The sequence below is a fragment of the Oncorhynchus gorbuscha genome, linkage group LG10 (assembly GCF_021184085.1).
Source record: "Oncorhynchus gorbuscha isolate QuinsamMale2020 ecotype Even-year linkage group LG10, OgorEven_v1.0, whole genome shotgun sequence".
In the NCBI taxonomy this organism is placed as follows: Eukaryota; Metazoa; Chordata; class Actinopteri; order Salmoniformes; family Salmonidae; genus Oncorhynchus; species Oncorhynchus gorbuscha.
In genome coordinates, this window is record NC_060182.1 from 88,458,235 (window position 1) to 88,480,403 (window position 22,169).

General features: G+C 41.8%; 1 protein-coding gene across 5 annotated transcripts; it reads left to right on the plus strand.

The window, feature by feature from the left end:
- Positions 1-470: 470 nt before the first annotated feature.
- On the plus strand, positions 471-21,404 carry LOC124046688 (ensconsin-like). 5 transcript variants are annotated; one of them, XM_046367353.1, is made up of 17 exons: positions 471-1,228; positions 3,761-3,877; positions 5,746-5,820; positions 6,352-6,510; positions 6,735-6,898; positions 9,640-9,742; positions 10,010-10,132; positions 11,174-11,277; positions 11,332-11,721; positions 13,942-14,075; positions 14,350-14,978; positions 15,196-15,349; positions 15,826-15,982; positions 16,123-16,227; positions 16,573-16,626; positions 16,954-17,159; positions 20,165-21,404. In XM_046367353.1, the coding sequence occupies exons 1-17, from the start codon at positions 1,102-1,104 to the stop codon at positions 20,289-20,291; spliced, it is 2,928 nt and encodes a 975-aa protein (XP_046223309.1). In that variant the 5' UTR covers positions 471-1,101; the 3' UTR covers positions 20,292-21,404. The 5 variants fall into 5 exon arrangements, with proteins under 5 accessions (XP_046223309.1, XP_046223310.1, XP_046223306.1 ...); XM_046367354.1 differs by having other exon boundaries at positions 473-1,228; positions 11,174-11,721; positions 20,165-20,217; positions 20,496-21,402; XM_046367350.1 differs by having other exon boundaries at positions 473-1,228; positions 11,174-11,721; positions 20,165-21,403.
- The last annotated feature ends 765 nt before the right edge of the window (positions 21,405-22,169 follow it).

Genomic DNA, 22,169 nt, shown 5'->3' on the forward strand with positions numbered 1-22,169 from the left:
CAGATTCATACCGAAGACAGGGTGAGTTACCATCCATCATGTCATTCTGTTGTATAGGCTACGTCCCAAATGGCTCCCTATTACCTATCTAATGCACTCCTTTTGACCAGAGCCCTACGAGTGAGCCCAGAGACCTACAGTGCACTGTATAGGGAATAGGATATCACGAAGGCATACAGTACAGTGATGCACCACTGTTGTCCCGGCAACCATTCACAGAACAAGGCCAGACAGATTAATTTGCCTGCCAGTGACTGTCTTTGCCTCCCTCTTTCCCTCCGTCCCCCAATTCTCCTGCACTGAATATTTCTTTTCCATTTAGCTGGCTCTGGTTCAGTCCCAAAAAGCACCCTATTCCCTGTATAGTGCACCCACTAGTGTTGATCAGAGTCCTATAGGCCCTGGACAAAAGTAGTGCACTACATAGGGAATTGGGTGCCATTTGGGACTCAGACTGGCTGCTTGCATTCAGCAGTGTGTAGTGTGGTGGTGGGTGTGTTGAATTAAAGTGACACAACTGCAGTACGTGCCACTCAGTAGCTAAAGAGAGCAGAGCAGCACTCCAGGGTCTGTGAGCTGTGAGGGACATTTAAAAGGGAAGTAACCGTTTCAGTAGAGCAACGAGCCACACAGAGAGAGAGAGAGGAGGATAGAGCTTCTCACCATGCTGTAGAGCATCCATGGCTCTAATCTAGTTTATAAAGGATCCTGATAGGAACTGGGAGAGAGAAATGTGTTTTATATTCTCAAAGATTTAACTCAGTGTGTTATTTTGGATTATGCATATCTGTGTTTTCCACAGCACTGAATCTGGATGCAGGATCTAACCAGCCCAGAACTGCAGCAAGTCAGCTGGTTTTATCCATTTACCCCATATGGCTTTTTCCTCCCTTTTTCTCTTCTATTTGTTTGAATTTCGAAGATGAGCAAGAGGCAGTCGGTCAGCTGCACAGTGAGCACAGGGGAGCAGGAGGACACACAGAACAGTACAGGCATTTTGAAATAGAACTATAAAAGGAGGAGAGGAAGAGGAGGAGGAAGAGGAGAGTCTGTGTTGTGTGGCAGAGTTGTGGTGTTCCCTGCTCAGTGCCTAGCAGTAACATGGCTGTGATACAGAAGAGGGAGACCCCCAGCAAGAAGACTGCACCCCAAGAAGCCAGAAAGGGTCTTTCTACCAGAGATACTCTGGACAAGCAGAAAAAGGAGAGCAGAGCCGGGAGACAGAGAGGTGGGTACTGTTGCGTTGATATGGCTGTTTCTTTACTGCAGGGGGGGGGTACAGGGTGGTGGGTAATTGTAGCTTTGCGATGGTGAGGATGATAGCTTCACTGTGGGGTGTTCACTGTGTTTATAGAATGACATGGAGGTCATTGACATGAGGTTGGTATTGTAGCTTTGCTTTGCAGTTAACTGTGTTTATATACAGGACATGCTGTCTGAAGCAGAATCAGTCAGAATCAGCCTCTCTCTTCCAGTTTATCATCAGTGAGGATATGTTCCATCATGTATGTAGGCCACATAATAAAGTAATTATCTTATTTTACATTTATTATGTAGCATTTATTCCTGACATGTACCAATGGATCAGATTATCTGATATTGTCTCATATCTGGAGATATCTATTCGCTACTGACATTTTGTTTTGTAAACAGTGAGGTAATGAAGTAGCTTATTGAATCACCCTCTATCTCTGCTGTGGTAAACATCAACACGTATCATAGGCCTGATTCAGTAGGATGCATTGATGCCCATTATTATACTATCCATTATTATAACACCCATTATTATACTATCCATTATTATAACACCCATTATTATAACACCCATTATTACACTAACCATTATTATAACACCCATTATTATACTATCCATTATTATAACATCCATTATTATACTATCCATTATTATAACATCCATTATTATACTATCCATTATTATAACACCCATTATTATAACATCAAATCAAATCAAATCAAATCAAATCAAATCAAATCAAATCAAAATCAAATCTGATTTGATTTGACATTATTATAACATCCATTATTATACTATCCATTATTATAACACCCATTATTATAACACCCATTATTATACTATCCATTATTATAACATCCATTATTATACTATCCATTATTATAACACCCATTATTATAACATCCATTATTATACTATCCATTATTATAACACCCATTATTATAACACCCATTATTATACTATCCATTATTATACTACCCATTATTATAATACCCATTATTATAATACCCATTATTATAACACCTATTATTATAATATCCATTATTATAACACCCATTATTATAACACCCATTATTATACTATCCATTATTATAACACCTATTATTATAATATCCATTATTATAATACCCATTATTATAACACCTATTATTATAATACCCATTATTATAACACCTATTATTATAATATCCATTATTATACTATCCATTATTATAACACCCATTATTATACTATCCATTATTATAACACCCATTATTATACTATCCATTATTATAACACCCATTATTATACTATCCATTATTATAACACCCAGTATTATAACACCCATTATTATAACATCCATTATTATAATACCCAGTATTATAACACCTATTATTATAACACCCATTATTATAACACCCATTATTCTAACACCCATTATTATAATACCCATTATTATAACATCCATTATTATAACACCCAGTATTATAATACCCACTATTATAATATCCATTATTATACTACCCATTATTATAATACCCATTATTCTAATACCCATTATTATAACACCTATTATTATAACACCTATTATTATAATACCCATTATTATAATACCCATTATTATAACACCTATTATTATAATATCCATTATTATAATACCCATTATTATAACACCTATTATTATAATACCCATTATTATAATACCCATTATTATAACACCTATTATTATAATATCCATTATTATACCATAGAGTGTCAAGGAAGATAATTTTTGTGTGTCTCTCATGCACAAGAAAGATACTTTCTTATGTACGTCTCTTGCACCAACATGTTGAGAAGACACATACTACTTATCACCGGTCTGTTATCGTAAATACTCCTTTGTACCAAATATCACTATTTATCACCCTCTTGTGAAGCATGTCTTTGTTCTTATCCTCTTCGGTCTTTATTTGTTTGTTTAATCTCCATGACGTCAGGCGATGGCATTTGTTTATCCCTGCAAGGCGCAACAGGAACATGCACATTATAATCAAATTATAATTTGGTGTGAGCTTATATTTGTCCTGTTTCACACATGTACTAATGTGTATTATACACTTGTGAAATGGAAATGTTTTTGTTGTTGTTGCATATCCCAACTCCCCCTTAGACACCCTCAGAGAGTGGGGTCACGGCCAGGGTCAGCCATTATCAATAGCAACCCTGGAGCAATTAAGGTTAAGTGCCTGTCATGGTTTAAGGCCTGAATTAAGTACAACCAGTACAATTTTCTAGAAACTGGAATGACATGACCTATCTGGAATTAAACATCTATATACTAAGATTCTAAGACATCATTTTCCAAGGTAGTGTCTCAGACTTTGCTAGCAGGTATAAACCATAATGATGCTGTTATAATGTGAAACCTGTTATGACCTGGACGACCACCTCATAATGATCCTGACTAAATCATTCATTTTAAGTCAGCTGAATGTCAGAGAGGCCTAAACATGATGTTCTCTTTTATTCTTTCTTTGGTATCAGAAAAAGGCAATGAAGACACAAAGCCCAATAATTCAGAGAAGAGGAGAACAGTCATCTGTGTCCCTGCCTCCATCAAATCAGCTGTGATCAGTAACAACACAACCAGTCAAGCAGCAGGTCTTACACCAGTGCTCCCCCCCTCTCTCTCCCCCTCTCTCTCTCTCTCTCTCTCTCTCTCTCTCTCTCTCTCTCTCTCTCTCTCTCCTCCCCCTCTCTCTCTCCCCCTATCTCTCTTTCTCTTTCGCTCTCTCTCTCTCTCCCTCTCTCTCTTTCGCTCTCTCTCTCTGTCTCTCTCTCTCTCTCTCTCTCTCTCTCTCTCTCTCTCTCTCTCTCTCTCTCTCTCTCTCTCTCTCTCTCTCTCTCTCTCTCTCTCTCTCTCTCTCTTCTCTTTCTCTCTCTCTCTCTCTCTCTCTCTCTCTCTCTCTCTCTCTCTCTCTCTCTCTCTCTCTCTCTCTCTCTCTCTCTCTCTCTCTCTCTCTCTCTCTCTCTCTCTCTCTCTCTCTCTCTCTCTCTCTCTCTCTCTCTCTCTCTCTCTCTCTCTCTCTCTCTCTCTCTCTCTCTCTCTCTCTCTCTCTCTCTCTCTCTCTCTCTCTCTCTCTCTCTCTCTCTCTCTCTCTCTCTCTCTCTCTCTCTCTCTCTCTCTCTCTCTCTCTCTCTCTCTCTCTCTCTCTCTCTCTCTCTCTCTCTCTCTCTCTCTCTCTCTCTCCCTCTCTCTCTCTCTCTCTCTCTCTCTCTCTCTCCCCCTCTCTCTTTCTCTTTCGCTCTCTCTCTCTGTCTCTCTCTCTCTCTCTGTCTCTCTCTCTCCTTCTCTCTCTCCTTCTCTATCACTCTCTCTCTCTATCTCTCTCTCTCTCTCCCCCTATCTCTCTTTCTCTTTCACTCTCTCTCTCTCTCCCTCTCTCTCTTTCTATTCCGCTCTCTCTCTCTGTGTCTCTCTCTCTCTCTCTCTCTGTCTCTCTTTCTCTCTCTCTCTCTCTCTCTTTCTCTCTCTCTGTCTCTATCTCTCTCTCTCTCTCTGTCTGTCTCTCTCTCTCCTTCTCTCTCTCTCATTCTCTCTCTCTCTCTGTCTCTCTATCACTCACTCTCTCTCTTTCGCTCTCTCTCTCTGTCTCTCTCTCTCTCTTTCTCTCTCTCTCTCTCTCTCTCTGTCTCTCTCTCTGTCTCTGTCTCTCTCTCTCTCTCTCTCTCTCTCTCTCTCTCTCTCTCTCTCTCTCTCTCTCTCTCTCTCTCTCTCTCTCTCTCTCTCTCTATGTCTCTCTCTCTATGTCTCTCTCTCTCCTTCTCTCTCTCTGTATCTGTCTCTCTCTCTCTCTCTCTCTCTCTCTCTCTCTCTCTCTCTCTCTCTCTCTCTCTCTCTCTCTCTCTCTCTCTCTCTCTCTCTCTCTCTCTCTCTCTTTCTCTCTCTCTCTCTGTCTCTCTCTCCCTCACTCTCTCTCTTTCACTCTCTCTCTCTCTCTCTTTCACTCTCTATCTCTACACTCTTAGAAAAAAATTGTTCCATAGGGGCCTTTTTTTTCTAGATGGAACCATAAAGGGTTCTTCAATGCGTTCTCCTATGGGGACAGCTGAAGAACCCTTTTAGGTTTGAGATAGCACCTTTTTTTCTTCGAGTGTTTCTGTATCTCTATCTCACTTCCTCTGTGCCTGGGGTACTGCTTGTTCTTTGTGTGTCAGTCGTCATGAGTTCTCTTCCTCTGAAACTCACCACTGTTATCAAAACATGAATTTCATGCTGTTATAGGACAATTTGCGTATTTGAGTTATTTATTGTCTTATCTCTTTATTGAAACGTAACAAAATGTTCCTTAATTGTTAGCCTACTGTTATTCTGTCCTGAAAAATAAAATAGTGTCTATGGAGCAGCTAGCTACAGTCAACCCATCTTAAATCCCATCATCATTACTCATGTTGATCACTGATGTCACCAACCCATACTCTATGCACAGTGACGTAGAGTGAATGTCACATCTTTTCTAATATTCCAGGGCCACAGGCGCTGAAGGTTGATGACAGGCTGAGACTAGCGAAGGAGCGGAGGGAGGAGCATGAGAATCAGCTTGGTATGTGTAGCCACACAGGATGACGACTGTACATGTAATACACCTATACAATACACCTATGAGACCACTCAATTGTCAGTCACTTATTTTAGTCATTCCTTTTAGATATTTTCCTAGCCTGGTCCCAGATCATTCATTTTAGGTATTTTCCTAGCCTGGTCCCAGATCATTCCTTTCAGATATTTTCCTAGCCTGGTCCCAGATCATTCCTTTTAGGTATTTTCCTAGCCAGGTCCCAGATCATTCCTTTCAGATATTTTCCTAGCTTGGTGCCAGATAATTTCTCTCAGGTATTTTCCTAGCCTGGTCCCAGATCATGCATTTTAGGTATTTTTCTAGCCTGGTCCCAGATCATTCCTCTGAGGTATTTTCCTAGTCTGGTCCCAGATCTATTTGTGCTGCCTTCTTCTTGCCAGCTCCCATGGCCACTGTCATGCTAAATTAGTTTAGTAGTAGTGATCTACACAGCACAAAGATCTGGTACCAGGGTAGTATTTTGGTGGCTAGTAAGTCCCACAATGTGTTTTGCAGTGTCCAGAGAGCTGGGCTGGTTGGCTCGAGAGGAGCGGGCCGGGCGTCTTTATGAGCAGCAGCTGGAGGTGAGGAAGAGGAGGCTACAGGAGCAGAGAGAGAAGGAGGAGAAGCGAAGGACAGCTCTTGAGCAGAGGGAGGAGCTTAAGAAACAGCTTGGTATGTAGCCACCACCCATGATGATGGTGGACCTCAACCTGAGGTACCCCTTGGGGGTACCTGGCCTATACCCAGGTGGTAATTCAGAAGACTCATAAGAACATAGGCATAATGATTTTAAAAAAGTGATTTAGGGCTCTGTAAGCAAAGGAGGTTGAGAACCACTGACCGATGATTTAGTTAAATAAATCAACTAAACTAAACTCCACTAAATGTTTATGTAGTGTCCAGAGAGCTGGGCCGGTTGGCTCGAGAGGAGCGGGCCAGGCGTCTCCATGAACAGCACCTAGAGGAGAGGAAGAGGAGGCTGCAGGAGCAGAGAGAGAAGGAGGAGAGGAGGCGCACTGCCGTGGAGGAGAAGAGGAGGCAGAGGATGAAGGAGGAGACAGTGAGTTGTTGTGCCTCAGGGGTCAGATGGAGTAGTAGTTACTTCTGATTAGGTGTCTATTGTGGGCATCAGTGTTGCTTTACAGAAAATAAAATGCATTGGTTTAAGTCGCTTTGGATAAAAGCGTCTGCTAAATGGCATATATTATTATTATTATTAAGTTGAGGGTCGTTAGTACAGGTGGATGGATGGTTTCTGTTGGAGCAAGGACTGGAGGCGGATAACTATGTAACAGCTTTATTGAACAAGCTACATTGAACATCATCAGCCACCGGAACTAGAACTGTCTGTTAGTGATGGGTTGTTTGCGAACGAGTTAGAGCCGGTGAATGTTGGGAGCCGGCTCGCATATCAGAAGACACTAATCTATTTATAAAAAATATAAAAAATAAAGATGAATATTCAAAAGATTTAAATGAATAGAATTAACTAATTCAAAGAATGAAAAATAATAATACTGTAGGCCTAAATGCTCAAGCGCACACACATTAGTTCTGACTGTCTTCTCAGACTAACAGCCTCACCTGTTGTTCCTGTCAATCAGACACGCAGTGTCAACCAATGAACCAAAGATGCGTGAGGGATGGCCGAGCCAACACACTCACAGTCACAGACTTAGCAGCCGAGGAGAGAGAGGAAGGACAGCTGTGAAAACAACTTCTGAACATTTTCGGAAGCACAGTAGCATTTAGATGCATTTGAATAATGTAGACAATGTTAGTCCACAGTGTAGAATTTGCCAAAACAAAATCTCATATAAAGCCGGTTCTACACACAACCTACACCGGCATATGCGAACTGTGCACCCAACTGTGAAGCTAGCTGTAGCGGAGAAACTACTGTTCTCTCTTTTAAGCTATGCGACAACCTCAAAAATGATACTCCTGTGTAAGGGTCTGCAGCGAATCACAGCCAGCCGCCAGAGAGAAGCAAATGTAACCACAGGACATGTGACAGAGTTGATGGACACCCTATGTTCATCAATGGGCAGAAAGTGCCACAGATTGGAATATAATCACGTGCTATCAGAAACCGCTGCACTTGACCCCAGGTTTAAGAAGTTAGCCTTCAGTGATGCCAGAGCGATTGATGAAGCTCTTCAAAGAATAACCTCAGCAGCAGGGACGGACAGCCCCAGCAGTCAGCTGGCTCAGGCACCAAGGCAACAGGAAGAAGAGGGATCAGATGGAGCAGAAGCACCAGAAGTAGTGCCACAAACTCAGTCTGCTGTTTGGATGCTGTTTGTCAATGAGCAACTGGGAATGCAGCAAGAAGGAATCCCTCAGCAGATGCCATAATGGAGGTCCGATCCTATTTGGAGGAGCCCCTCCTCTGCAGATCATTTCAGCTGGTGGAAGAACAAGGCCTCTGTCTACCCACAGCTTACTAAAGTCATGACAGGGAGACTCTGCATAGCGGCCACATCCGTTCCCTCTGAGAGGGTCTTCTCGAAAACGGGACAAATAATTACTGAGAGAAGAAACCGCATCAGCCCCTCGAAAGTGAGGCAGCTTGCATTTCTGAACGCAAATCTCTCATAAAAGCAAAATATGGTCAGCATTGCGGTGTGCTGCTGGTTATAACATGGCAATAAAGAAGAGTGTGAAAAGAGGGACCAGTTTAATGTTTTAAGTGGGATGCTGCAGTTTTGCACCTAATTTATTTGTCTTTGATATGGTGCAATATTCTATTATGTTGTTCAGATTGTATTCGTTTTGAATGTGTTACGAGTAAATGAGTGAAGAGGTGTGGAGTCAGGCGCAGAGAGCAAAAGATGTGGAAAAAACAACACGCTTTAATGTCCTGGAAACATAACATGAACAAAAGTGGAAACACAAATGAACAGAAATAAAAACGGACAGCGTGAAACCCAAATGCCAACAAAAATACACTCAAACAACAAAACAGGAGAACAAGCCCGCACGAAACAGAAGCGGGCTGAACAGACTATATATTATCCTACCCTAACAACCAAACTAGAAACAGGTGCTACCAATTAGACAGAACTAAACGAACACAGAACAACGGATCGGCGATAGCTAGTAAACCGGCGACGACGACCGCCGAGCGCCACCCGAACAAGAAGGGGAGTCACCTTCGGTAATATTCGTGACAGAATGTTTAGATTTATATGCACTTTGTTTATTTACATGAAAAAGTTATACTTTAAATGCAAATGTTTAATAGCATTCTTTTTCATAACAAACCAATGCAGTTTTAAATACATTGTGGTTAAGGTAGAGTAGAGATTTAATTTAATAATTTAATTAGAATTATTTTAACACCAATCATAGTCAAACTATCGCAAACTGTTTGATTTGAAAAAATACAAAACATGTTTTTTTTAAAGAGCCGTTTGGGAGCCAAAAGAGCCGTCTCTTTTTGGTGAGCTGAGCTTAACCCCACACAATTAAAGAATTGGCCAATAGGAAAATAAATATTTAGTTACCAGGTAAAGACATAGGTAAACAGTTATTTCCTGTAACACAGATTCACAACACATCAGCAACGTCTATAACTGCCATATAAATTAAATTATTACCCAGGAAATCATCCAGAAAACAGATACAGTTTTCAACGTTTTGTTTTTCTATCTGAAGCTAAACAGTTGTAAGGCTCAATACGATGTAATGGATTTTGGACCAAGTGACTGAATAGCGTGTCTTGCTCGCCAAACTCATACAGTGGATGTGAGAAGGGACTACTGTATCACTGACAATGAGGTTTGTTGTTGTCTGAAGGAGCGCTATGAGTCTGTGGTGAAGAAGACCTTAGAGAAGTGCCAGAGGGCCAAACAGAGACTGAACCAGGGCTCTCGAGGAAGGAAGACCAATAACAAGAGCGGTAAATGAGTAAAGAATATGTTTCAAATATTCAAATATTTCCTATTTGCTGCACTACTTTTGAGTGTCTGTTTGACTTTGCTTCATCTTCTTAACCCTTCAGCTACCGAGCTTTATTCTTTCACCCTGTAACATCTTTAGACCTTAACTTTCGTCCGATTTCATACCCTTTCTTACTTGTAATTGTCTATCTCTGTCTTGTATTTTCTATGCTATTTTTTCTCCGTCCTTGTGCGTTGTCTTTTCTCCACTGTGCTTGGCTCTGCAGTAGTTCCTCGCAGCTCTCCCCTGACTGCCTGGGAGAGGGCTCTGGTCTGTCGCCTCCTAACCCCTACATGCTCCTACCTAGCCAGGAGAAGGAGTCATAGTTGTCAGTCAAGAGAAGAGGAAGGTACTTCCAAAAGCCTGTAGAATAACAGTTATACACTGAGTGTTCAAAATATTAGGAACACCTGCTCTTTACATGACATAGACTGACCCTTATTGATGTCACTTGTTTAATCCACTTCAAATAAGTGTAGATGAATGGGACGAGACAGGTTAAATAAGGATTTTTAAGCCTTGAGACAATTGAGACATGGATTATGTGTGCCATCTAGACGGTGAATGGGAAAGACAAAATATCAAAGTGCCTTTGAACAGGGTATGGTAGTAGGTGCCAGGCGCACCGGTTTGTGTCAAGAACTGCAACGCTGCTGGGTTTTTCACACTCAACAGTTTCCCGTCTGTATCAAGAATGTTGCACCACCCAATAGACATCCAGCCAACTTGACACAACTGTGGGAAGCTTTGGAGTCAACATGGGCCAGCATGTTGGACGCTTTCAACACCATGTCCCGACATATTGCGGCTGTTCTGAGGGCTTAAAGGGGGTGCAACTCAATATTAGGAAGGTGTTTCTAATGTTTGGTATACATAGACATTTTATTTAAGTCAGTTAAGAACAAATTCTTATTTTCAATGCTGGCCTAGGAGGGTTAACTGCCTGTTCAGGGGCAGAACGACAGATTTGTACCTTGTCAGCTCGGGGATTTGAACTTGCAACCTTTCGGTTACTAGTCCAACAATCTAACCACTAGGTTACCCTGCCACCCCACATGTATAAAGACCAAATCAAATCAAATGTATTTCTAAAGCCCTTCTTACATCAGCTGATATCTCAATGTGCTGTACAGAAACCCCAAACAGCAGGCAATGCCGGTGTAGAAGACCAGATCTCAATCCAAGAAAAAGGACATAGCATCAATAAAGTGTATTTGGTTAAATTAATTGATTGTAGGGGAATTTACGTTCCAATATGGATTTGGACAATGCTTACTTAATTACTTATTTACTGACTTTGTGCTTCCTTTCCTCTCCTTTTTTCAACCATTGTTGGGCACACTCACATTCTCTCACTGAAACAATGAAACAATGAAACCATCTGGTTCAGTTGTCCATGTTTGTCCCCGTTCAGCTTCATGCCACTCCATACCTTCCACTGCCACCAACTGTCATAAATCACCATTCCGCTCTGGCACACCTGACCACCACCGGGTGCGGGCAGGCCTCCAGGCAGACTACCGCTCTGGCACACCTGACCACCACCGGGTGCGGGCAGGCCTCCAGGCAGACTACCGCTCTGGCACACCTGACCACCACCGGGTGCGGGCAGGCCTCCAGGCAGACTACCGCTCTGGCACACCTGACCACCACCGGGTGCGGGCAGGCCTCCAGGCAGACTACCGCTCTGGCACACCTGACCACCACCGGGTGCGGGCAGGCCTCCAGGCAGACTACCGCTCTGGCACACCTGACCACCACCGGGTGCGGGCAGGCCTCCAGGCAGACTACCGCTCTGGCACACCTGACCACCACCGGGTGCAGGCAGGCCTCCAGGCAGACTACCGCTCTGGCACACCTGACCACCACCGGGCACAGTCAGACTTCCAGGCAAATCTCCGGGCAGACTACCGGTCTATCATCTGGGCAAACTACCAGGTAGCCACCTCCCTCAGTCCCAGCCTTTACACTCTTAGAAAAAAAGGGTTCCAAAAGGGTTCTTCAGCTGTCCCCATAGGAGAACCCTATTTGGTTCGATGCAGAACCCTCTGTAGAAAGGGTTCTACCTGGAACCGAAAAGGGTTCTTCTAATAGTTCTCCTATGGGGACAGCCGAAGTACCCTTTTAGGTTCTGGATAGAACCTTTTTTTCTAAGAGTGTAGCAGCAACTGATCCATCATCATGGCACAGGTAATATTATATCACAGGTAATATTACATCACAGGTTATATTACATCACAGGTTATATTACATCACAGGTAATATTACATCACAGGTAATATTACATCACAGGTAATATTACATCACAGGTTATATAACATCACATGTTATATTACATCACAGGTAATATGACATCACAGGTTATATTACATCACAGGTAATATTACATCACAGGTTATATAACATCACAGGTTATATAACATCACAGGTTATATTACATCACAGGTAATATTACATCACAGGTTATACCTGCTGGAAATGTAATTGTAAACATAGAGATAGATAGTTTCATCTCTATGACTGTTAAATGTCTGGGTCGACTGGGTTGGTGGGATGGTGTTGTTATTTTGTCTCCATGTAATGCACGAAATTAGTTCATTGGAGGAAGACAATAAACTCCATATTATTTTCATTCATTTTCTATTCTATTCATTCATCATGTATACTGGATTACTGGACGATATTCATTGTCATACTCTAACAGAGAGGCACACATTTCTATACATTTTTGAAGATACAACATTTATTGGTTATAAGCCTAAATTACTTTGATGTCTTTCTGCCATCCCAAAATGACCGCAATAAAATGAGCTTGTAACATGGCTCCATTCCTTCTGTCTCGTGTTTCTATCATATATATACTGTATTGTTAGGTAAATTATATTAACTGTCGTAATCTACAGAAGACACACGTTTGAAAGATAACAGACAAATGTCCCTTTTCTGGAAGCATGTTTACTAATAATAAACCTCAATCACTGCAGTAAAATGATCTGTTGATTTGTTATATAGTTAACAGACTGCAGTAAAATGATCTGTTGATTTGTTATATAGTTAACAGACTGCAGTAAAATGATCTGTTAATTTGTTATATAGTTAACAGACTGCAGTAAAATGATCTGTTGATTTGTTATATAGTTAACAGACTGCAGTAAAATGATCTGTTGATTTGTTATATAGTTAACAGACTGCAGTAAAATGATCTGTTGATTTGTTATAAAGTTAACAGACTGCAGTAAAATGATCTGTTGATTTGTTATATAGTTAACTGACTGCAGTAAAATGATCTGTTGATTTGTTATAAAGTTAACAGACTGCAGTAAAATGATCTGTTGATTTGTTATATAGTTAACTGACTGCAGTAAAATGATCTGTTGATTTGTTATATAGTTAACTGACTGCAGTAAAATGATCTGTTGATTTGTTATAAAGTTAACAGACTGCAGTAAAATGATCTGTTGATTTGTTATATAGTTAACAGACTGCAGTAAAATGATCTGTTGATTTGTTATATAGTTAACAGACTGCAGTAAAATGATCTGTTGATTTGTTATATAGTTAACAGACTGCAGTAAAATGATCTGTTGATTTGTTATAAAGTTAACAGACTGCAGTAAAATGATCTGTTGATTTGTTATATAGTTAACAGACTGCAGTAAAATGATCTGTTGATTTGTTATAAAGTTAACAGACTGCAGTAAAATGATCTGTTGATTTGTTATAAAGTTAACAGACTGCAGTAAAATGATCTGTTGATTTGTTATAAAGTTAACAGACTGCAGTAAAATGATCTGTTGATTTGTTATAAAGTTAACAGACTGCAGTAAAATGATCTGTTGATTTGTTATAAAGTTAACAGACTGCAGTAAAATGATCTGTAGATTTGTTATAAAGTTAACAGACTGCAGTAAAATGATCTGTTGATTTGTTATAAAGTTAACAGACTGCAGTAAAATGATTTGTTGATTTGTTATAAAGTTAACAGACTGCAGTAAAATGATCTGTTGATTTGTTATAAAGTTAACAGACTGCAGTAAAATGATCTGTAGATTTGTTATAAAGTTAACAGACTGCAGTAAAATGATCTGTTGATTTGTTATATAGTTAACAGACTGCAGTAAAACAGTCTTGTAACATGTCTGTTGATTTATTCTGAAGTTAAAAGCAGCACAGCAGAAGGAGAGTGAGAGGACGTTCAGGAGGAATAGACAGCAGCCTCACATACCCAATGCTCCTGTGAAAGTGTTACCCACAAACATACAGAGCAGAGATGCAGTGCCCTCTCCAGAACGGTATGTGATTGTTTGTCTGCTACTACGTCTGGATGTTGTGTCACACAAACTACTTATCATGCAGAGAGAGCACACTGTTGAGAATTGTTGTGTATAATTTATCCAACCACACGTCTTGTGGAATACGTCTAACCTCTCCAGTAAATGGATTGCTTAGGTGAATGCACCAATTTGTAAGTCGCTCTGGATAAGAGCGTCTGCTAAATGACTTAAATGTAAATGTAAATGTTATTTATCTCAACAAAAGTATTCTCCTCTTCTTCTTTTTTTTCAGTAAACCTGTGATCAGACACAAACCTGTGATCAGACAGCCTCCATCACAGCAGGTTGGGCTGGAACTGTACCCTGTTCCGGAGGAGGATGGTCCTCCAGTCTCCAACCAAACCCTCTCCCCTGGGAACTCACGGCCCAGCCAGACCATCTCTCCTTGGGCTCCAGTCTCCAACCAAACCCTCTCCCCTGGGAACTCACGGCCCAGCCAGACCATCTCTCCTTGGGCTCCAGTCTCCAACCAAACCCTCTCCCCTGGGAACTCACGGCCCAGCAAGACCATCTCTCCTTGGGCTCCAGTCTCCAACCAAACCCTCTCCCCTGGGAACTCACGGCCCAGCAAGACCATCTCTCCTTGGGCTCCAGTCTCCAACCAAACCCTCTCCCCTGGGAACTCACGGCCCAGCCAGACCATCTCTCCTTGGGCTCCAGTCTCCAATCACACCCTCTCCCCTGGGAACTCACGGCCTAGCCAGACCATCTCTCCTTGGGCTCCAGTCTCCAATCATACCCTCTCCCCCGGGAAGTCACAACCAATCAGCATCTCAGCAGCAGCATGGGACCAGGTCCAACCATTCGTAGGCTCAGCAGAACCTCAGACAGTCCCCACACCTAGAACTGAGGGCGATACAGGTGAGAGTGAGCATCTAAAAATGCAAGGTACTGCACCATCAACTACTATTTCTTTCTAGAACTCCCTAGATACATTTCAGATATTGTAATGTAGAGTGTAGGGTTGTGGTCAATTCCATTTGAGTTCAGTCAATGCAGGAAGTTCAGTTCTACCCATGTGGTTCAATGTGAATTTGGACTCTTATGAGTGACTCTTAAGACATGTAAACCTCCTCAGGCCCCCTTCCTGGAGCCCCCTCCTGCACCAGGTCGTCTGCTGGCACAATGGATCCAGAGGAGGCCTCATGTCTTCTGGCCGAGAAGAGAAGAGAGGCCCGTCTGAAGAGAGAGAGAGAGCAGAAGGAATGCCTGCGCAGGGAGGAGATAGAGAGGTATGGACAGAGGGCCACCTTACATCTTCCCATCTGTCTTCTACTGACCCAACATTCATCTTCCCAGTAGGAAAAACATCCTGAGTAATCGTTTTGCCTAAAAGACAAACATCTGTTTGTGAATAAAAAAATTACAACTGACCTTCAGAAGTAGTCTAAAGTAGGGTTTCCAAAAATCGGTCCTGGCCCCCCAGGTGCCCCCCCCCCCAGGTGCCCCACCCCATGTCTTGGTTTTTGTCCTAGCATTACACAGCTGTTTCAAACCAACTCATCAGCCAGCTTTGATTGTCTGAATCAGCTGTGTAGTGCTAAGGCAAAAACCAAAACATGCACCCAGGGGGGACCCTGGGACCGAGTTTGGGAAAACCTGGAGCATTTCACATGTTCAGAGGATAGATTCATTTGTATGGTGATGTGCTGTGCTGTTATGTACATGTTACGTAATGTCTTGTCATGTGGCATCACTGGAGAGGCAGAGCGGAGCTGGAGCGCAGGAGGGCAGAGGAGCGAGCACGGCTCGAGGCTGAGGCCCAGTGGCTGGTAGTGGAGAGGAGGGAGAAAGAGGAGCAGAGACATGCACAGGAGGAGAGAGTCATCCGGGCCACACAGGAAGCTGCTCTCCTCCAGAAACAGGTGAGGGATCTGGTCTATTAATACAATTTTAGTAGAAGCCCAACTTCGTCCATTTATGTACGGTATATAAAGTTTATAACAGTGTTAATAATGTAGCATCTGGTTCCGTAATGGCTTTGGTTCTCTGTGTCCTGTCCCAGAGAGAGGAGGAGGAGGCCCAGGCCAGGGACAAGGCAGAGCAGCAAAGGCTGCAGAGAGACAAGCACTTCCAGAAGGAGGAGGAACAACGGCAGGAGAGGAAAAAGGTGACAATGGAGGGAAGACGTGAACTCTACGCAGTTATGAGAAACACCAGGGTCGTTATGTGCCATATTCTTATCATTCTGAAATTCTTCATAGGATATTCTAGGGGATCCAGATAGTGTAAAATTGACTACAAGAGAGCACCCAGGATCTTTATATATTGACGCTCAACTTCAATACATGGGGTGGGGGGATGTTAGGGGTAATTGTTGTTGTGTTTCACAAAAAAAAAAAAAAAAAATGTATAAGGGGGAAATGTTATGTTATTAAAAATGAGTTTTGACAAGGGTGTTATGAAATTCTAAATGAAAGCTTTTAAGACTTTTCAGACTTCTTTTTGTTTTCAGCGACTGGAGTTGATCATGAGGAGGACTAGGAAGACCTCAACTGAAGATAAAAAAGTAAGTCCACCAGCCTAGTTCAGAGGAACAGTACATTGCATTACATTCTGCCACAAGTACCGAAGTTGACTTTCTTTTTGCTTAAGAGGTTAATTACCACCGTTTAAATAAATAAAAACTTGTCCTTGACCAAACTGCTAAAGTTGCTTTCATGATATGATTGCTTTCATGCAGAAATCCATCTCAAAGGTAGTGGCTTTAGCTTAAAACTAAACAAAAAGCACTTGTACTTTCCTGCCCCCCGATACCATCCTTATTAACCATATTTTACTTAAATAAAAATAGAACTTGCCTTGAAAAAAAATGGACATGATTGTTTTCATGCAGATGCCTGTCCTGAATGGGAAGACAAACAGAAACCCCTCTCCAGAGGAAGCCCAACCAAAAAAGAACACTGAGCCTGTGAAGAACGGCAACAGCACTTTAGAAGAGGTCATCAACCTAGGGGTCGGGACGGGGACCAAGTCATCCAATCTAGGTCTGAGTGGCGTGGAAGACAACATGGTTCCTGTCATGGCCTTTAAAGAACGCAGGTATATACACTCCCATTCAAAAGTTTGGGGTCACTTTAGAAATGTTATTGTTTTTGTAAGAAAAGCACATTCTTTTGTCCATTAAAATAACTTCAAACCTGCAAAACACCAGTCTCAATGTCAACAGTGAAGAGGCGACTCCGGGATGCTGGCCTGTTAGGCAGATTTGCAAAGAAAAAGCCATATCTCAGACTGGCCAATAAAAAGAAAGGATTAAGATGGGCAAAGAACACAGCTACTGGACAGAACTCTGCCTAGAAGGCCAGCATCCTTGAACTGCCTCTTCACTGTTGACGTTGAGACAGGTACTACTTAATGAAGCTGCCAGTTGAGGACTTGTGAGGCGTCTGTTTCTCAAACTAGACACTCTAATGTACTTGTCCTCTTGCTCAGTTGTGCACCGGGGCCTCCCACTCCTCTTTCTATTATGGCTAGAGACAGCTTGTTCTGTTCTGTGAAGGGTGTAGTACACAGATCTTCAATTATAAATTAACCGTTTCCAGCTACAATAGTCATTTGCAACATTAACAATGTCTACATTGTATTTCTGATCAATTTGATGTTTTATTTATTTATTTAACCTTTATTTAACCAGGAAGGGCTTATTGAGATTTGAAATATCTTTTTCAAGAGTGTCCTGGCCAAAATAGGCAACACTAAGTCATTACACAATTACAGACAGACAACATGAAAAACTACAAGTAATCTAGTAAAAAACATAGAATTCACAAGAGTATAACAAAATCATAAAACAACAAATTAGAAACATTGACAGTTCAGGGAATCAGCCTCAAAATTCTTCATCAGTGATTTACATTTGTTTATTTTAATGGACAATTGTTTTTTCTTTCTTTCAAAAACAAGGACATTTCTAAGTGTATATACAGTTGAAGTCGGAAGTTTACATACACTTAGGTTGAAGTCATTAAAACTTGTTTTTCAACCACTCCACAAATTTCTTGTTAACTAACTATAGTTTTGGCAAGCCTGTTAGGACATCTACTTTATGCATGACACAAGTCATTTTTCCAACAATTGTTTACAGACAGATTATTTCACTTATAATGAACTGTATCACAATTCCAGCGGGTCAGAAGTTTACATACACTAAGTTGACTGTGCATTTAAACAGCTTGGAAATTCCAGAAAATAATGTCATGGCTTTAGAAGCTTCTGATAGGCTAATTGACATAGTTTGAGTCAATTGGAGGTGTACCTGTGGATGTATTTCAAGGTATGTATTTCAATTTTTACAAGGATTAAATGTCAGGATATTGTGAAAAACTGAGTTTAAATGTATTTGGCTAAGGTGTATGTAAACTTCCGACTTCAACTGTATATGTATACACTGCTCAAAAAAAATAAAGGGAACACTTAAACAACACAATGTAACTCCAAGTCAATCACACTTCTGTGAAATCAAACTGTCCACTTAGGAAGCAACACTGATTGACAATAAATGTCACATGCTGTTGTGCAAATAGAATAGACAGGTGAATAGACAGGTAGAATAACAGGTGAAAAGTATAGGCAATTAGCAAGACACAGTGACCACAGACCACTTCTCAGTTCCTATGCTTCCTGGCTGATGTTTTGGTCACTTTTGAATACTGGCAGTGCTTTCACTCTAGTGGTAACATGAGACAGAGTCTACAACCCACATAAGTGGCTCAGGTAGTGCAGCTCATCCAGGATGGTACATCAATGCGAGCTGTGGCAAGAAGGTTTGCTGTGTCTGTCAGCGTAGTGTCCAGAGCATGGAGGCGCTACCAGGAGACAGGCCAGTACATCAGAAGACGTGGAGGAGGCCGTAGGAGGGCAACAACCCAGCAGCAGGACCGCTACCTCCGCCTTTGTGCAAGGAGTAGCAGGAGGAGCACTGCCAGAGCCCTGCAAAAGTACCTCCAGCAGGCCACAAATGTGCATGTGTCTGCTCAAACGGTCAGAAACAGACTCCATGAGGGTGGTATGAGGGCTCAACGTCCACAGGTGGGGGTTGTGCTTACAGCCCAACACCGTGCAGGATGTTTGGCATTTGCCAGAGAACACAAAGATTGGCTAATTCGCCACTGGCGCCCTGTGCTCTTTACAGATGAAAGCAGGTTCACACTGAGCACATGTGACAGATGTGACAGAGTCTGGAGACGCCGTGGAGAACGTTCTGCTGCCTGCAACCAACATCCTCCGGTTTGGCGGTGGGTCAGTCATGGTGTGGGGTGGAATTTCTTCGGGGGGCAGCACAGCCCTCCATGTGCTCGCCAGAGGTAGCCTGACTGCCATTAGGTACCGAGATGAGATCCAGAGACCCCTTGTGAGACCATATGCTGGTGAGGTTGGCCCTGGGTTCCTCCCAATGCAAGACAATGCTAGACCTCATGTGGCTGGAGTGTGTCAGCAGTTCCTACAAGAGGAAGGCATTGATGCTATGGACTGGCCCGCCCGTTCCCCAGACCTAAATCCAATTGAGCACATCTGGGACATCATGTCTCGCTCCATCCACCAACGCCACGTTGCACCACAGACTGTCCAGGAGTTGGCGGATGCTTTAGTCCAGGTCTGGGAGGAGATCCCTCAGGAGACCATCCGCCACCTCATCAGGAGCATGCCCAGGTGTTGTAGGGAGGTCATACAGGCACGTGGAGGCCACACACACTACTGAGCCTCATTTTGACTTGTTTTAAGGACATTACATCAACGTTGGATCAGCTGTAGTGTGGTTTTCCACTTTAATTTTGAGTGTGACTCCAAATCCAGGCCTCCATGGGTTGATAAATTTGATTTCCATTGATAATTTTTGTGTGATTTTGTTGTCAGAACATTCAACTATGTAAAGGAAAAGTATTTAATAAGAATATGTCATTCATTCAGATCTAGGATGTGTTATTTTAGTGTTCCCTTTCTTTTTTTTGTACTGTGATATAATGTTATCTGAAGTGATGTTATTGTATGTTGCCAAGTAAATTTTCCTATGGAACATTAATGTATTAACTCATTTGTTCATTCAGGTCCCTGCTAACTCTGACCGGCATGGAGGAGATCCAGTCCCATCAGAGGGCAGGTGAGAGCTCATCACATCCTCCGTCAGCTCATCTATACTCTCTATGCTATGTAGATATTACGCTAGAGTCGTGAACACTAGATTCCCCCCAAAAGTCCAAGATTTCTACCGCCAAGAGGTTATGGGCTCTCAATATTTAACGTGTGATTCGAACCCGGAAGCGGATTACATATTTAAGGTCTCTCAATCATTTCTTTGTATGTGTCTCTAAGTCTAAGATATATATGTGAATCAAGTGATTTTATGTTATTAACCCATTTCTATCACACACTCCTTAGAAGTTATCTGAGTATCGTACAGATCAGAGAGGGGAGACAGCACATCCACAAATCTTTCCACAGCTGTGGCGTTTTTTCCTTTTTTTTTGACAAAGAAAGGAATAACTGCAGCCTTTTTCCTGCCCTGCACTTTTAGAGAGCATATGTGATGAGAAACACACATTTCTCTGGAGGACTTTCTGATCTCGAAGGAGCTTACCACCATTTGGTCACACTTCTCTTTAATCCAAAATGTCACGAGCTACATTTGTCATCACCATGTACAACACTAGACAGGGGAGCTTGTTTGTCATTGCAACAACTCTGAACAATGTTTTATCTAGACTGTAAATGAGGGTCCATGCCTCATAGCTGCAGATTTAAACTGATTAAATTAGTAGTTTAATATGATGGGTGTTAAGATACGCAATTTACTCATAAAAATATTCTGTCTATACATTTTTAACTGTATTGGCACTGAATGTCTCTTAATCATGTCTGATGTTTTTAGCCATGTGCTTTAGCTTTTCCTAACTATGCTGCTATTTGAGCACTTTGCCTTCCAGTTAACAGAATAGTGGTGTGCTAGTTTCAGAGCAAAAGCTTTTGTTTTGAGTTCAAATAAAGGCCACTTTCTGACTATAATCTAATAATATTTTTCAAAGCTGCTATGGAACTTGTGTGGTTTGTCATTTTAGAGAACTATACTCACTTGAGGGTGGACCACTTCCAAAAGTATTTTGGCAGTTCCTTACTTGGAAATTGTGCAATCATTTTAGAAAACAAATAAGAGTCTGAAGTGTAAAATGTAAGTCTGTCTTTTAAAGTGTAAAAACAAATAAAGCAATGCACTGATAAAACTGTGATCTGGTATGAGTAGGTTGTCACTTGTTTCATACACTGCAGTCCTGTCCACGTACAGTGCATTCAGAAATTATTCAGACCCCTTCATTTTCCCCACATTTTGTTATGTTACAGCCTTATTATAAAATGGATTAAATTACATATGTTTTCTCAATCTACACACAATACCCCATAATGACAAAGCGAAAAAAGGTTTGTAATACATTTTTCTTGATGTATTACAATTTTTTTTAAACATACCATATTTACATAAGTATTCAGACCCTTTGCTATGAGAAGTTTTGAACCACCAAGCCTCTTCCTAGAGCTGGCCGCCCAGCAAAACTGAGCAATCGGGAAAAGGGCCTTGGTCAGGAAGGTGACAAAGAACCCGATGGTGCCTCTAACAGAGTGCCTGAGTTCCTCTGTTAAAAATGGGAGAACCTTCCAGGAGGACAACCATCCTTGCAGTACTCCACCAATTAGGCCTTTATGGTAGAGTGGCCACGACTCAGTTAAAGGCACATGACAGCCTGCTTTGAGATTGCCAAAAGGCACTTAAAAACTCTCAGCCCATGAGAAACAAGATTCTCTGGGTCTGATGAAACCAAGATTGAACTCTTTGGCCTGAACGCCAAGCGTCACATCTGGAAGAATCCTGGCACCAACCCTGCGGTGAAGCATGGTGGTGGCAGCATCATGCTGTGGGGATGTTATTCAGCTGCAGGAACTAGGAGATTAGTCAGGATCGAGGGAAAGATGAACGGAGCAAAGTACAGAGAGATCCCTGATGAAAACCTGCTCCAGAGCCCTTATACTGGGGAGAAGGTTCACCTTCCAACAGGACAATGA